Source organism: Podarcis pityusensis (assembly GCF_964106645.2).
Source record: "Podarcis pityusensis genome assembly, chromosome: 6".
Lineage (NCBI taxonomy): Eukaryota > Metazoa > Chordata > Lepidosauria > Squamata > Lacertidae > Podarcis > Podarcis pityusensis.
Genome location: NC_138030.1, coordinates 85,018,371 through 85,034,251, shown reverse-complemented (window position 1 = coordinate 85,034,251; position 15,881 = coordinate 85,018,371). Strand labels below are relative to the sequence as shown.

General features: G+C 48.0%; 1 protein-coding gene across 3 annotated transcripts in view; it reads left to right on the top strand.

The window, feature by feature from the left end:
* The first annotated feature begins 2,442 nt into the window (after positions 1–2,442).
* The window catches only part of ADCY10 (adenylate cyclase 10), a 73,652-nt gene continuing 60,213 nt past the window's right edge, over positions 2,443–15,881 (top strand). For 2 of the 3 annotated variants that reach the window (XM_081012016.1, XM_081012014.1), the window contains exons 1-6: positions 2,458–2,709; positions 3,281–3,385; positions 6,621–6,659; positions 10,148–10,291; positions 12,937–13,142; positions 14,189–14,285. In XM_081012016.1, the coding sequence (XP_080868142.1) occupies positions 2,559–2,709; positions 3,281–3,385; positions 6,621–6,659; positions 10,148–10,291; positions 12,937–13,142; positions 14,189–14,285 (742 nt within the window). In that variant the 5' untranslated portion in view covers positions 2,458–2,558. Of the gene's footprint in view, positions 2,710–3,280; positions 3,386–6,620; positions 6,660–10,147; positions 10,292–12,936; positions 13,143–14,188; positions 14,286–15,881 lie in introns of all 3 variants that reach the window. The other variant, XM_081012015.1, reaches the window with a different exon arrangement.

Sequence of the window (15,881 nt, the reverse complement as noted above, 5' to 3'; positions counted from 1 at the left end):
GGGTACTAGACTTGTTCTTCACCTTTGTGTCACTAAGGCTCTAGGCTATGGGTAAAACTGATTTTGTTTCCATTTGGACATGTCTACACCATAAGCCAATATTGGTCTTATGCACGTTTCCCAGCAAGGCTTCCCACCAAATATCCCAGGAATTCTAACTGGGGTGGGTGGGGGGGCATGAGGCATCCCTTCTGAGTTCCCAAAGTTCCCTGGGGAGAGGGAAGGACAATAAAACTACTTTAAGTCTGTGCTATAGATTTGCCCTTGGAAGGGTAAAGGGGTAAAAGAGTATTGGGAAATGATCTACTATGAATTGAAAAAAATGTTTAAAATACCCCCCCCCCCAAAAAAACCCCAGAGTCCTTTCTGTTGGGGATAATTCAGACTGAAGTTCCCAGGTGTCAAAAAAGGTTATTTATGTATGCCACTACTGCGGCCCGTGTTTCGTTAGCCCCAAAATGGAAAACGAGCGAGGTCCCAAAGAAGATTGGCAACTTAAGTTGACAGACTATGCACAGCTTGCAGACTTAACATATGGAATAAGAGAAGAACATACGTTTAGAGAAGATTGGAAAATGTTTATTGAATATATGGGAAATAATTGTGAACAGCTGAAAACGCTGGCAGCATTGAGATAAATTCAACAGTTCTGATGGATGTAATGATGGAATGACACCATCTTAAAAAGCAGAGACATCACCTTGCCAACAAAGGTCCGTATAGTTAAAGCTATGGTTTTCCCAGTAGCAATGTATGGAAGTGAGAGCTGGACCATAAAGAAGGCTGATTGCCGAAGAATGGATGCTTTTGAATTATGGTGCTGGAGGAGACTCTTGAGAGTCCCATGGACTGCAAGAAGATCAAACCTATCCATTCTTAAGGAAATCAGCCCTGAGCGCTCACTGGAAGGACAGATCCTGAAGCTGAGGCTCCAATACTTTAGCCACCTCATGAAAAGAGAAGACTCCCTGGAAAAGACCCTGATGTTGGGAAAGATTGAGGGCACAAGGAGAAGGGGACGACAGAGGATGAGATTGCTGGACAGTGTTCTCGAAGCTACCAGCATGAGTTTGACCAAACTGCGGGAGGCAGTGGAAGACAGAAGTGCCTGGTGTGCTCTGGTCCATGGGGTCACGAAGAGTCAGACACAACTAAACAACAACAACAACGATGGAATACTGAATGGGTATAGTTACAGTGGTGCCCCGCAAGACGAATGCCTCGCAAGACGGAAAACCCGCTAGACAAAAGGGTTTTCCGTTTTTGAGTTGCTTCGCAGGACGAATTTCCCTATGGGCATGCTTCGCAAGACGAAAATGTCTTGCGAGTCTTGAGATTTTTTTTTCGCTTTCCCCCCCTTTATCTAAGCCGCTAAGCCTTTAATAGCCTTTTAGCAGCTAATCCGATAAGCTGATAAGCCTTTAATAGCCGCTAAACCGCTAATAGCGCTAATCCGTTAAGCCACTAATAGGGTTGCTTCGCAAGACGAAAAAACTGCTAGACGAAGACTCTCGCGGAACGGATTAATTTCGTCTTGCGAGGCACCACTGTACTGTAAAATATGCAGGGATTTATGATATGTAAAATGAACCATGGAAAGAGAAGGGAAGTGACTGATATCTTAAGGATGCAAAATGGCTTCTCCCTGCCCTGCCTAGAGGAGGAAGGGGGCTGGGCTGAGCTGGCTGAGTGCCATTTTAAGCAGGGGCTGGCACTGAGGGGTGGGAGTACTACTTGCCCCCTTCGCCTCTTCTTCCAGCTCTGCCCCCCAGTGGCGCTACCCTGGCCCACCACAAGGTCTGAGGGACAGTGGATCGGCCCGCGGCTAAAAGAACTTGTTGGAGTTTAGCCTGCCCTTTGGGTGGGGTGGGGGCCTGCAGTGGCCCTTGGCCCAGTAGGTTCTTTGGCAAAATGAGTACGTTTAGCCTAGCAACCATTGTTAGGAAGGAAACAGCTTTGAAAAGGTAAAGGGACCCCTGACCATTAGGTCCCGTTGTGGCCGACTCTGGAGTTGTGGCGCTCACCTCGCTTTATTGGCCGAGGGAGCTGGCGTACAGCTTCCGGATCATGTGGCCAGCATGACTAAGCCGCTTCTGGCAAACCAGAGCAGCGCACGGAAACACAGTTGTCTTCCCGACAGAGTGGTACCTATTTATCTACTTGCACTTTGACGTGCTTTCGAACTGCTATGTTGGCAGGAGCAGGGACTGAGCAACGGGAGCTACCCCGTTGCGGGGATTCGAACCGCCAACCTTATGAGTGGCAAGTCCTAGGCTCTGTGGTTTAACCCACAGCGCCACCCGCGTCCCAGTAGGTTGTTTGGCAAAATGAGTACGCTTAGCCTAGCAACCGTTGTTAGGGAGGAAACAACTTTAAGTAACTGCTATTGGAGAAGAGCCCTTTGTCACTTCATTGTGACATGTGGCTGACAAAAGAGATGCTGCCGACACAGGTGCGGGAAGGAGCCCTCCCCTCCCGGTCCCTAGGCACCAGGTAAGAAGTCCCAATGCCTCTCTCTGGCAGCTGTGAGACAGTGTCCCAATAAACGTTCAGCAGGAATGACGAGTGAGGACAAGAAGCAGTTTGAGATCTCGAACCTCGGCAAAGTAGCCGCTCATGTCCCCGACCTCATAGTTTATGGTGATTTCTCCCAGGAAGTGCCTTTCATTGAGAGCTTTGATGGCGTGTTGCTCTTTGTGGACATTTCAGGTAGGCAAAGGGAGATCGGCGTTGGGAGGGAGGGATGGGAGCAGATTTCGGAGGCACCTCAAAGAAAGAAAGGAAGAGAGTTGAGGGACTTCAAATTGTTGTCCTGATGGGTAAAGGATGCGTAAGTCCCTCCATACCGAAAATAAAACCCAGCTTCTCAGGCGTTCATATTGCTTCATGCCACCCCAAACTCCTCAGCAGGGTGAGAATCCAGGGGTCCCAGTGCTTACGCAGAGTTTGGAAATGCAGCAAAGCGGAGACTGTGGTGTCTTTATGACATATGGGTTATTTACACAGATATACAACCTGAGCCTGATGGGGAGGAGTTCAAAGCGTTGCGCCCCGAGAGGGTCTCTCGCTTCTCTCATAGGCTTGTATCCAAAACAGAAGCCAGCCATGCATAAAAGCAGTCAGCCCCCAATAATAAAATATTGGGGGGTGGGGGGAAGGGAAGAAAAGAAACCGTCTCCCAAAGTGATGTGAAACCTTCCGCCTGCCTTTCCCACTTCCATCCTCTTGGCTGTAACTCAAGCTGTGTTTCACTAATAGCAAGTGCTTACATATCTTAAAGGTTTCACGGCACTGACCGAAAAGTTCAGCATGACCACCAACCTTGACCGCGGTGCTGATGAGCTAACGCTGGCCCTTAATAACTATGTGGGAGACATCGTGGAAGGTAAGTAGAGCAACCTGAATGCCAAGACCCCATGACCCTGCAGTTCTCTAGTAGATAATGAGCACACGTACACAAGTATTTTGGTTTTTTTTATATTTTTTATTTTTACCAACCACCAAAACACAAACAGTGAAACCCCCCAGGCGGCTGATACATTGGGTATACAATATTCAGTAATATACATATTCAGTAATATACATGTTCAATAATGTTCAATAATAACATATTCAAATTAACCATATGTACACTTCCATATACCTTAACACTCCTCCCTCCACAAGGTTTATTTTAATTGCCCCAAATTGTTCAAACCTACTCAAATAATTCAATATCTTCTCAAACCAATCCTCCTCTTTCTCACTGACCTCAAACCCTTTCATTCTATGTATCTTCACAGTTAGGCATTCTAAAATTATAATATTATTCAGTTTTTTCCTCCATTGGTTCACCCCTAGCTCTTCGGCATTTCCCCAATTACTCACTATAGCCTGTCTAGCTGCAATTACCATCAATTTTACCCATTTGCATTCCTCTTTTGTTTTTAACTCGGTAACCGTACTACTCAGGGTAATGAGAACCATTAATTTAGTTATTTCCACGTTCCTTCCCACAATTCTCGATATTTCTATACCAATCTGTTTCCAAAATTCATTAACTAATGGACAATCCCACCACATATGACTTACATTCCCATCACTCCATATTTTGGTTTATGGGTTCAAATAGGCCACAACTTTATTGGTTACAGATGTAAGCGGTTTGGCTTATGCATTGGGGTGAAGCCAGGCTATATCTTGACTCCTGCCCGTCTGCAGGGCATCCAACTAAGGGTAAACCACCAACAGAGCCCTATTGTTGGGAAACTGTGTACATGCAGCTACTCACACAGAGTCAATTAAGGTTTGGAAGACAGCCAGAAGGCAATCTGAAGGAGTAAGTCTGCCTGGTGATAACAGAGACATGGAGACAGCTCCCTGATTGGTCAAGCTCTCTCAAGGGAGTGATAATTATTGGCCTAACTGTGTTTGTTCAGGAGTTCAGAGGTTCAGAGTTCTGTGTCAGTGTAGGAGTTGTAAGTCGTGTATAGGAGAGCAAGCTAAAGATCGGTCCACTGTATATAATAAATAATAAATAAATAGTCCACTGTATAACTACAAGTTATACAGTATAACTAACCTAACTACAAGTTCCTGGTTCCAGCTTCGTCTATCCTGTCTGCAGCCAAGTCGCCAATTGCTTCCGTGGATTCTGCGTTGACTCTGCTAGGTCTGGCTAAGGTCCTGCAACTAGTCGGAAAGTTGCGAAACACCAAATAGGTTTTGCCAATACCTATGACTTACATCAAGTAGGGTGTGCTGGTCCCGGGGGGAGGTTACCGTGGGGCGAGGTCCAGGACCTGAGTCGAGGGTCGGCAGACAGTCCTCCACAGGCGAAGCGGGGTCCAAAGCGAGGAGCTGGGCAAGGACAGGAACTCTGGGGGAACAGGTCTGGGTGCTGGCCGAAACAGCTCTTCAACGACGTTGCTCCCGCAACCTGGGACCGGGCTGACTGGCCTTTATCTTCTCTGAGGCCAGGGGCGGTCCCGGCCCCCAGGAGACCCGCCTCTCCTGGCCTTAAGGCGAGCACTCCTCCTGGGAGAAACCAGTTCCCTCCGCCTCTCTGCCCTGAGCGTCTGTAGCTCAGGAGAGGCTGGAGGGTTACTGGACCCAGGGGGAGACTCACCTTCCCCTGACAGGGCTGGGAGAGGCGCACCTGTAGGCACTGTGTCCTCAACCCCCTCCGGAGCCAGAGTGGATTCACCTGGTGCCTGCTCCTGAGGATCCAGCACAGGTGCAGGTGCTTCAGAATCAAGGCCCTGCCCCAATTCAGCCGGCCCTGGAGGCGGGGACTTCTGTGCAGGCTGGGATTCCTCCGGTTCAGCCTCTGAATCGGATTCCCAGGCCATCACATAGGGGCACCCCGAGGGGTCCCTATTGGAGTTGTGGCATGTCCCAAGCCCACGTCTGGGCATCGGACAGGATCCACACCTCCGGATCCCTTGAACAGGATACCCTTATGAGGAGGGGCAGGCAGAGGCTACAACCTCACATCACAACCCTCACTTTGGTTCCAGAGATATTCTATCGTCCCAGCACTCAGACAGTGTTGGGAAGTGCCAGGCGATCGTGCAAGGGCTAAAATATGGCCAGGACCAATTTTGAGCTGACCTAAGCTCTAAGTAGAAAATGAAAGATCAGAGGTTGGAATGGGCTTCAGTCGCTGCCACCTTTGTTCAAAGGATTTCTGACATCAGGGCTAGGAGAGACTCCAGCCGAAAAGGTTGGGGCGTTGTTGCCACTGCCAATCACAACAGGCAGTCAAGGGCCAGACGGACCAAAAGCTGGACTCCAGGAGTCCAGAAATGGGGGAGCAAGTGGAGGGCACCCCCTTTCGGCACTGTCCCGTGGCTAAGCCCAAGTTCAGAACACTCACTTGATGGATCAAGGTTCAAATCTCAAATCATCTTGGGATCATTGAACTCTCCTGAGGGCTCGAGCCTGGATTTTAAACTGGGAATTGTGGCCCACCAGCACCCACAGTTGCTATAAGGGTGATCGATACTGGTGGGCTAATAACAGCCTCTAATTAATGCCCACAGGGAGGGAAAGCAGCAGAAAGTGGCAGTGCCCTTTCTGGGTTGTAACTTTAGTTGTCTTTCTTTTTTCCTCCTGGTAGGGGCTGAGGTGGGACGCGGGTGGCACTGTGGGTTAAACCACAGAGCCTAGGACTTGCCGATTAGAAGGTCAGTGGTTCGAATCCCCATGACTGGGTGAGCTCCCGTTGCTTGGTCCCTGCTCCTGCCAACCTATCAGTTCGAAAGCACGTCAAAGTGCAAGTAGATAAATAGGTACCGCTCTGGCGGGAAGGTAAACAGTGTTTCCGTGCGCTGCTCTGGTTCGCCAGAAGTGGCGTAGTCATGCTGGCCACATGACCCGGAAGCTGTACGCCGGCTCCCTCGGCCAATAAAGCGAGATGAGCGCCGCAACTCCAGAGTTGGTCACGACTGGACCTAATGGTCAGGGGTCCCTTTACCTTTACCTTAGGGGCTGAGGTGGTGAAGTAACCAACCCCAATTTAAAACTTTATACCCTTGTCTGTCTTCTTAAGGTATTAAGAGCACACAGAAAGTTAGAATAACTGTGAAAGCAATGGAAGCTACTTCTGTAACCCTTCTCCCTTTCTCTTTCCCTTGCAGAGGTGTTGGTGTTTGGAGGCGATGTCTTGAAATTTGCAGGTAGGACCCTTCTGTGGGTGGGTGTCACACGTGTGTGTGTGTGTGTGCTTTCAATTGTATGTTCCACAAATCCAAGTCTTTCTTCTTCTTTTGTATATAATTTTTATTAAATTTTCTATTTTACAATTTAAAGTACTCATTTATACATCCTTAAGATATCAATGACTTCCTTTCTTCTTTTTCCATGGTTCGTTTGACATATCATAAATCCCTGCATATTTTACAAAAACTAAACCATTCAGTATTCCATTACTGCATCCACCAAAACTTATTTACACTGTTGAATTCATCGTAGTGCTGCTAGCATTTTCAACTGTACACAATTTAATATATTCAACAAATGTTTTCCAATCTTCTCTAAGTGTATGTTCTTCTTGTTCTTTTATTCTATATGTTAAGTCTGCAAGCTGCGCATATTCTGTCAACTTAAGTTGCCTTTCTTCGTTGGTTGGGACATCAATCATTTTTCCACTTTTGAGCTAATGAAACATGGGCTGCAGTAGTGACATGCATAAATAACCTTTCTTGACCCCTGGGAATTTCAGTCACAAATCCAAGTCTTTCTGAAGGAGCGTCTCCACCTTCAGCGTTCAGCCCAGACACTGAAATCCAATGCTGAGGGCCTTCTGGGAATTCCCTCACTGCGAGAAGTGAGGTTACAGGGAATCAGGCAGAGGGCCTTCTTGGTAGTGGTGCCCACCCTGTGGAATGCCCTCCCATCAGATGTCAAGGAAATAAACAACTATCTGACTTTTAGGAGACATCTGAAGGCAACCCTGTTTAAGAAAGTTTTTAATGTTTGATGTTTCATCACATTATTATTATTATTATTATTATTATTATTAATGTTATTATTATTATTATTATAATTATTATTATTAATGGACTTCGTGGAAAGCATGGCCTCCATGGGGCTGTCCCTGAATAAGTTTGGCCCAACCCATAGCCACGGACATGCCTTGGACCTGGTGTTTACCTCCATGGATGTTGGTGTTCTGACACTAAGTAAAAGCGAAACAAAAGAAGTGCCATGGTCAGACCACTTCCTGGTGCAACTTGACTTCTCCGCGACCCTTCCCCTCTGCAGGGAGGTGGGACCGATTCGGATGGTCCGCCCCCGCCACTTAATGGATCCAAATGGTTTCCAGAGAGCGGTAGGGGATGCTTTATCCCATGTTGATGGCCTTTCAGCTGATTCCCTGGTGGCCCGCTGGAATGTGGAGTTAACCAGGGCTATTGACTGTTTGGCTCCGAAGCGCCCTCTCCGATTGCATGGAGCCCGGACGGCCCCGTGGTTTTCCACGAATCTGAGGGCAATGAAACAATCGTTGAGACGGCTAGAGCGCCGGTGGCGGATGACCCATTCTGAAGCTGACCGGACACAGGTTAGAGCTCAGTGTCGAGCCTACCAAGTGGCGGTAGCGACGGCGAAGAAGGCTTTCTTCGCCGCCTCTATTGCATCTGCAGAAAACAGCAGCAGGAGACTTTTTCAGGTGGTCCGCAATTTAGCGGAACCACCTGCTACATCGGGGCCCAATACGGGCCACATGATCTCCTGCAATGATTTTGCAAAGTTTTTTGCAGATAAAGTCGCTCAGATTCGGGAAGAGGTAGACGCCACCGTGGGAGCAGGGCCGGGGCGGGGGAGTGCTAGAGTCCTGTCTAGTCAAATTGTGTGGGATCAATTCCAATCTGTTACCTCCGAGGATGTGGACAGGCTGCTTGGACGAGTGAAACCAACCACCTGTCTCCTTGATCCTTGCCCATCCTGGCTTATAAAAGCTAGCCGGGAAGGGCTGGGCGATGGGCTTCGTGGGGTGGTGAATGCTTCCCTCCGTGAGGGAGCCTTCCCAGACCCGCTGAAAGAGGCGGTTATTAAACCGCTTCTTAAAAAACCATCTTTAGATGCGGCCACGATGGCCAACTATCGCCCAGTCTCAAATCTTCCATTCTTGGGCAAGGTGATTGAGCGAGTGGTTGCTGAACAACTCCAGGCACGCCTGGAAGAAGCGGACCCTTTGGATCCCTTCCAATCGGGATTCAGGCCTCATCACGGGACTGAAACTGCCTTGGTCGCACTGGTTGATGATCTCCGGCGGGCTAGGGACAAAGGTGAGAGCTGTTTCCTAGTTCTGCTGGATCTCTCAGCGGCGTTTGATACCATCGACCATAACATCCTTCTGGACCGTCTTGAGGGGCTGGGAGCTGGGGGTACTGTCATACAGTGGTTCCGCTCCTTCCTCCTGGGCCGTGTTCAGAAAGTGGTGGTGGGGGATGAGTGTTCAGACCCTTGGGCTCTCACTTGTGGGGTGCCTCAGGGTTCTGTCCTCTCCCCCATGCTTTTTAATATCTATATGAAGCCGCTGGGAGAGATCATCAGGGGGTTTGGACTGGGTGTTCATCAGTATGCAGATGACACTCAGCTCTACCTCTCCTTTAAATCAGAACCAGTGAAGGCGGTGAAGGTCCTGTGTGAGTGTCTGGAGGCGGTTGGAGGATGGATGGTGGCAAACAGATTGAGGTTGAATCCTGACAAGACAGAAGTACTGTTTCTGGGGGACAGGAGGCGGGCAGGTGTGGGGGATTCCCTGGTCCTGAATGGGGTAACCGTGCCCCTGAAGGACCAGGTGCGCAGCCTGGGAGTCATTTTGGACTCACAGCTGTCCATGGAGGCACAGGTTAAATCCGTGTCCAGGGCAGCTGTGTACCAGCTCCATCTGGTACGTAGGTTGAGACCCTATCTGCCCGCGGACTGCCTCGCCAGAGTGGTGCATGCTCTGGTTATCTCCCGCTTGGACTACTGCAATGCGCTCTACGTGGGGCTACCTTTGAAGGTGACCCGGAAACTACAACTAATCCAGAATGCAGCAGCCAGACTGGTGACTGGGAACAGCCGCCGAGACCATATAACACCGGTCTTGAAAGACCTACATTGGCTCCCAGTACGTTTCCGAGCACAGTTCAAAGTGTTGGTGCTGACCTTTAAAGCCCTAAACGGCCTCGGTCCAGTATACCTGAAGGAGCGTCTCCACCTCCATCGTTCTACCCGGACACTGAGGTCCAGCACCGAGGGCCTTCTGGCGGTTCCCTCACTGCGAGAAGCCAAGTTACAGGGAACCAGGCAGAGGGCCTTCTCGGTAGTGGCGCCCTCCCTGTGGAACGCCCTCCCACCAGATGTCAAAGAGAACAACAACTACCAGACTTTTAGAAGACATCTGAAGGCAGCCCTGTTTAGGGAAGCTTTTAATGTTTGATGTATCATAGTATTTTAATATTCTTTTGGAAGCCGCCCAGAGTGGCTGGGGAAACCCAGCCAGATGGGCGGGGTATAAATAATAAATTATTATTATTATTATTATTATTATTATTATTATTATTATGTTTTGTTGGGAGCCGCCCAGAGTGGCTGAGGAAACCCAGCCAGACGGGGTGGGGTATAAATAAATTATTATCATCATTATTATTGTTATTCTCTCTGGCTTCTGTAGGGGATGCATTGCTGGCACTCTGGAAGGTGGAGCGATGCCATATAAATGATATCATCACTCTGGCACTGAAATGTAGCTTCAGCATCCAGCAAGAATACGGGGTTCGCGATACGGAGGTGGGACTGGAACTGCGCGTTAAGATAGGTACTGCATCCTCCCCTACATGGAGCTCAGAGCCTGTGATGCTTGGAAGGTCGAAATGTGTGCCTCTGCCTGAGAGAGACAGGAGCACAGACTGGCACAGCAAGGCAGGAGCTCCCAGGGGTCCTTGCTATAATTTCCCCCGGGTTCTTCTTCTTCTTTAGCGATCACTTGTAGCCGAGTAAGATTGCCTTCCATGAACACAGTTTTAACAGTGAGTCTGTAAGTGACTGTGGAGGCCAATTCTGGATCCACATGCCCTTCCACAGTGGGGACACTGGTTTCCGGGCGGGAGTTGATCATGGTGAGGGTTTGCCAAATGTGCCTTCCTCTTAGCACGTTTCTCTCTTTCGACCTGAGTTCGAGCGTCTTCAAAGCCCATGACACCTTTGGTAAAGGCTGTTGCATGTTCAGACCCAGAGACCTCCCCCCCCCCCAAATAAATTCACACTTGACTCAAATGTTAGTTTTGGTTTTTGGCAGAATTTAGGCCACAACTTTATTGATTACAGAAGGTGAGTGGTTGCATAGGCTCTGGTTCGACTAGCCCCCTGCACCCTTGCAGACAGCACTGACCCAGGGCACCAGCATAGGTCAGCCAAGGGTGAACACCTGGGTAGGCGAAAAGCCAGGAACAGACTACGTTCACCACCCAGATGCCCCCCTGGACTCAGGCATGGGCACAACCCCCTCTCAGGGGTTGACCAAACCAAGCTGAGTCCCTGGATTCCTTTAATGTAATACCCTTCACATAGGGATGGTGAGAGTGTTCTCCCATCCCTACCACCTGAACCAGAGCCTATCTGCAACCTTACAAGTTGCGACAATTTGCTGTGTGGCAGGTGAAACCCAAATGGCAACAGCCAATCAGCCAAGTGGGGAAAATTCCTGCCATGCCCCTGTCCCAACGACAGACGACACACGACGGCATAGCAAGGTCAAGCGCAAAATGCCCTAAAAGTAGGGAGAGGTGGGCGGGTGTTCCAATTGCATGAGCCGAAAGAGGAAGCACTGGGTCATGTGCATGGGCATATATAGGTCCCTCAATCTGTTTGGAGTGCGCCCCATTGGCCAGATTGAACCCAACATTGAGGGACCTACCAAGTGGGTGTTGTGGCTGACCAATCTTACCCACCCACAACAGAGGTGGTCAGTCTCCAGGTTTCACTGCAACACGTGCCCTCTTTTAGGGAGGACATGATTTCTCCAATTGGAGTGCTCGCAGGCCAGTGTTTCCCAGTTGTCGGTGTTTATACTACATTTTTTTAAACCTCTCTTGTGGACCACCAGCATTACGCTTTCCATTTTAAAGTTCAGAATAGAGTAGCAGCTGCTTTGGAAGACGATAACCAGGCATCCACACAACATGACCAGTCCAACCGAGTTGATGTTGAAGAATCATTGCTTTGACACTGGTGGTCCTTGCTTCTTCCAGTACATTGGCATTAGTGTGCCTGTCTTCCCAAGTGATGGGTAAATTTTTCCGGAGACATGTTGATGGAATCAACCCCTGGTTCTAGCCAGCAGGCAATCCCTCTCACTTAACAGCCATGCATTACACAGAAGTTACCTAAATCTCTTCTTTTCCTCCCATGGTCTGCCAGGGCTCATCCACAGTCCCGCTTGTCCTGATGCTTGCCCTCAGGAAAACCAGCTCTTTACTGCGGAATCAGAGCAAACATCCGTTAGGTTTCCCACACATTGGCGTGGGCTCCAATTCAGTGATAAGGAGCGGCTTTCCCCGGGGAAAGAGGCAGGTTAAAGTCAAAACCGCTAGAAAGCATGGGGCGTGTGGAAAACCTCATGGACCCCTGCAAGGTGTCGACGAGCCTTTACTTAACTGTTCATTTCACAGAGTCTTCTTTCTTTCTGTTAAGTTGTGGGTGAACATATCAGACGACACAGCGATTCTTCAAACAGCTCTTGTTTATTCACAGGCCAGAACAGAACTGAACTGAACTGAAGGGTTCAGCCAGCCTGCTTATATAGAGCTCCACTAGAACGCAACAGTAACCATTTTCTGTAGCTATCCAATAACTGAACGTCACTTTCGATCCCTTCTTTGCATATGTGGACCTGAACTATCTACAGTACCCCCTGCTGGCCCAGGGTGAGAGCATCAGTACATAACACTTTCTTTGGCGATCGCCTCGTCCGAAACCTACGGAGGCTAGGGCCTAAAGCGCGCTCCCGAGCAGTAACCCCTTGGGGAGCGCCTAGGGATGTGCATCTCGGGGGCTCCCCCTGTTGGTGCTTAACCCTTCCCGGTTAGACCGGATAGTCTGTTAGGGCCAATGCCTAAGGCCAATACCGTTCTTACCTGTAATCAATAAAGTTGTGGCCATTTTTCGCCCATTAACCTAAATTCTGGTGTCCGGTGTCTTTATTTATTCCATCTGTGGGAGGGGGCGGGTATCGCCACGCAAACGTCTTTTGCTGCAGCAAATATTATTTCAACCCCCAACTACTAAATAAATGCTCTTGGACAATTAATCAGCAATTAATCAACCTGCTTTTTGTCCGTGTTGTATGCTGTCCCTTTAGATTTTGTTTTGTTTATATGTTTTCATTCATGCATTCTCTCCATTGTTAATCTAGCCATTTCTGTGAGGTGTTCAAACGGATTACGATATTATACCTTTCTCCAGGATTATCTGCAGGTCACATCTCAAAAGTTGTGGTCGGAGACAACAGGCACCAGTATTTCCTGGTAATCGGCCGGGCAGTGGATGAAGTGCGGTTGGCCCAGAACTTGGCGAAAGCAAGTGAAATTATCCTGTCGCCAAATTGCTGGGAGCTCTGCGACCGGAAATTAATTGAGGTGGAAAAAATCAAAGATGAGCGAGCTGTTAAGGTGGGTGGGTGCCGGCGGTGGACAACACACTTGCCGCTGCCTGTTGTGGCATCCTTTCTCTCTACCCAAAGTTTAAACTTCTAATAACTTAATTAGAAATACTTGCAAGTACTAGATTGGCTTAGGATTTAAATATGTGATGTTATAGAATAATATGTTTAAACTTATTATGAAAAGAAAGAAAGATGTTACTTGATTAAGTAAATTTTATGCTCTAGAAGACTCACTTTTTCCCTTCTAAAAAGTAAGGGGAAATGTGTGTGTGCTTCTTATGGTGCGAATGCAGGCTGCGCAGCTATCCCAGAAGCCAGAACAGCAAGAGGCATCACTGCTTTCACTGCACACCAATCCCTCTTGCTGTTCTGGCTTCTGGGATTCAGAATATTTTTTTTTCTTGTTTTCCTCCTCCAAAAACTAGGTGCGTCTTGTGGCCTGGTGCGTCTTATAGAGCGAAAAATACGGTACATTGAAACTCAGCCAGGGGGACTCGAGGAAGTCACTTAATGTCAACAAAAGTAGAATTATTACAGTTAGGATTTATGTTTGTTTGTTTGTTTGTTTATAAATTTGGAAAATCAATATTTTTTTTTTGGAAAACAAAGAAAGACAAAGTTTAAACGTCTGGTGGAGGAAATAGAACATGGCTGAGTTCAAGATCCTTGGCCCTCCCAGGTTAGTGCTGTTTGTTAGAAAAGGCAGCTACTCTCTGTGATCTTAGGGTTTATCCACACTTACTTTTGGCTCCATTCTTTCCAGGTAGAGGTCCACACTTTAATACTCTGTGACCAAGCATTTGTTGTTGCTGCTGCTGTTTGCCCTGAGCTTTCCCTGCAAAAGCCCACTCTTTAAATCATACTGGTGCTGAACAGGGTTGGGACATGAGGAGACAGATAAGGGGGAAATGTGATGGTAATTTGCATCCAAGGAAATGTGTTTGGGGTCTCGTGGTGCGGGGAGAGATTAACGTTGGGAAGTTGACTGACAAAGGTCATATCTGGCAGAAACAGGGGTGAAGATGGTTAAACAGCTGTAATTCTGTTTGCCAGGTTCGATACATTAGAAATACCCTGGATTTTGACACTGAGGAGTTCTTTGATAGATGCACACAGTACCTGTACCAAAATCGCATCTGTGACAATTTTGGTGAGTTCTTTGGCTATTGTAAGATGTCTAGAAAGAGGTCCATAGATGTCCCTTGAAGGGGTGCTGGGCTGGGGCAAGTTGTATGGTGGGGGCTCCCACTCTCATTTTCTGCAGGCGAAATCTGCCTCCCAATGTGAACCAGATGGCAAAGGCACCAATAATAGGGAAGAGCCCTAAAATACTTTAAATAAGTGCTATGGAGTGAACCTGAAACTATATGCATACAAAGCACATGTCATATCATTGTTAAGTACTTTTAAAATCTGCATACATCACAAAAAACACATTAGGATACAGTATTTGGGATTGCATTATACCCGGGTTTACCCACCCTTCGGGATTATCCACACCTCTTTCCCCCAGGGAAAACTGCTCTTTTAGTGCTCAATCAAAGCAAATAGCAATCGGGTTTTCTGCAGGTTGAGTTTTGTTCTGATTTAGAGCTAAAGAGTGGGGCTTTCCCAGGGGCAAGGGGAAAACTGCCTTGGACTCATGCCTAGAAAGGGTGGGCCAAGCTGAAAACGGCTTGAAACTGTGCTTTTTAGGCATGGGAACAGAAGCAGAAGTGTAGACAAGCCTTAAGACAACACAATTTTTCCTGCCTATTACACAGATCTGGGTAAGGCCTTCCTTATCTATGTGTTCCTAAATCCTCTGCAGTACCAAACAGTACTATTCACACATGGTAAAACTCAGACCGGGCTATATAAAGGGGTAAAGGGACCCCTGACCATTAGGTCCAGTCGTGACTGACTCTGGGGTTGCGGCGCTCATCTCGCTTTATTGGCTGAGGGAGCCGCCGTACAGCTTCCGGGTCATGTGGCCAGCATGACTAAGTCGCTTCTGGCGAACCAGAACAACACACGGAAAAGCCGTTTACCTTCCCGCCGGAGCGGTACCTATTTATCTACTTGTACTTTGACGTGCTTTCAAACTGCTAGGTGGGCAGGAGCAGGGACCGAACAATGGGTTCTCACCCCATCGCGGGGATTCAAACTGCCGACCTTCCGGCAAGCCCTAGGCTCTGTGGTTTAACCCACTGCGCCTGAACTACACATATCAAAGGCGGCAAATTGCCTTCGTAAAGAGCAGAATTATCAAGAAAGGAGCCAAGCCACAGGTTCAAGTCATACCACACATCAAATGCCTCATGCAATAAATTGCAAATGTAGAAGATTTCCTAGGAAACATATGCCCAGTTTTGAGACAGGGATACAGTGCAAAGCACCAGTGCTTGAAAGATGGCAATACAGAGAGTCCCTTTCTTTCACATGCACAGACAGAGCTCATGCAATCATTTTTTGCCCTTGTCAAGGAAAGGAAAGGACTTCTCGCCATAAGGAAGCTCTAAGGCATTATCCTAAAAAATTAAATCTCCTCCTCAAACACACTCACAGACCAAGAAACTCTTAACTCATTCACTTATTCCATGTGTTCACAGAACAACTCATTTAGTCCAAGATATTACAGAGGGTTAGTCTGTTGCAGCAAAAATAATAATAATAATAATAATAATAATAATAATAATAATAATAATTTATACCCCACCCATCTGGCTGGGTTTCCCCAGCCACTCTGGGCGGCTTCCAACAGAAT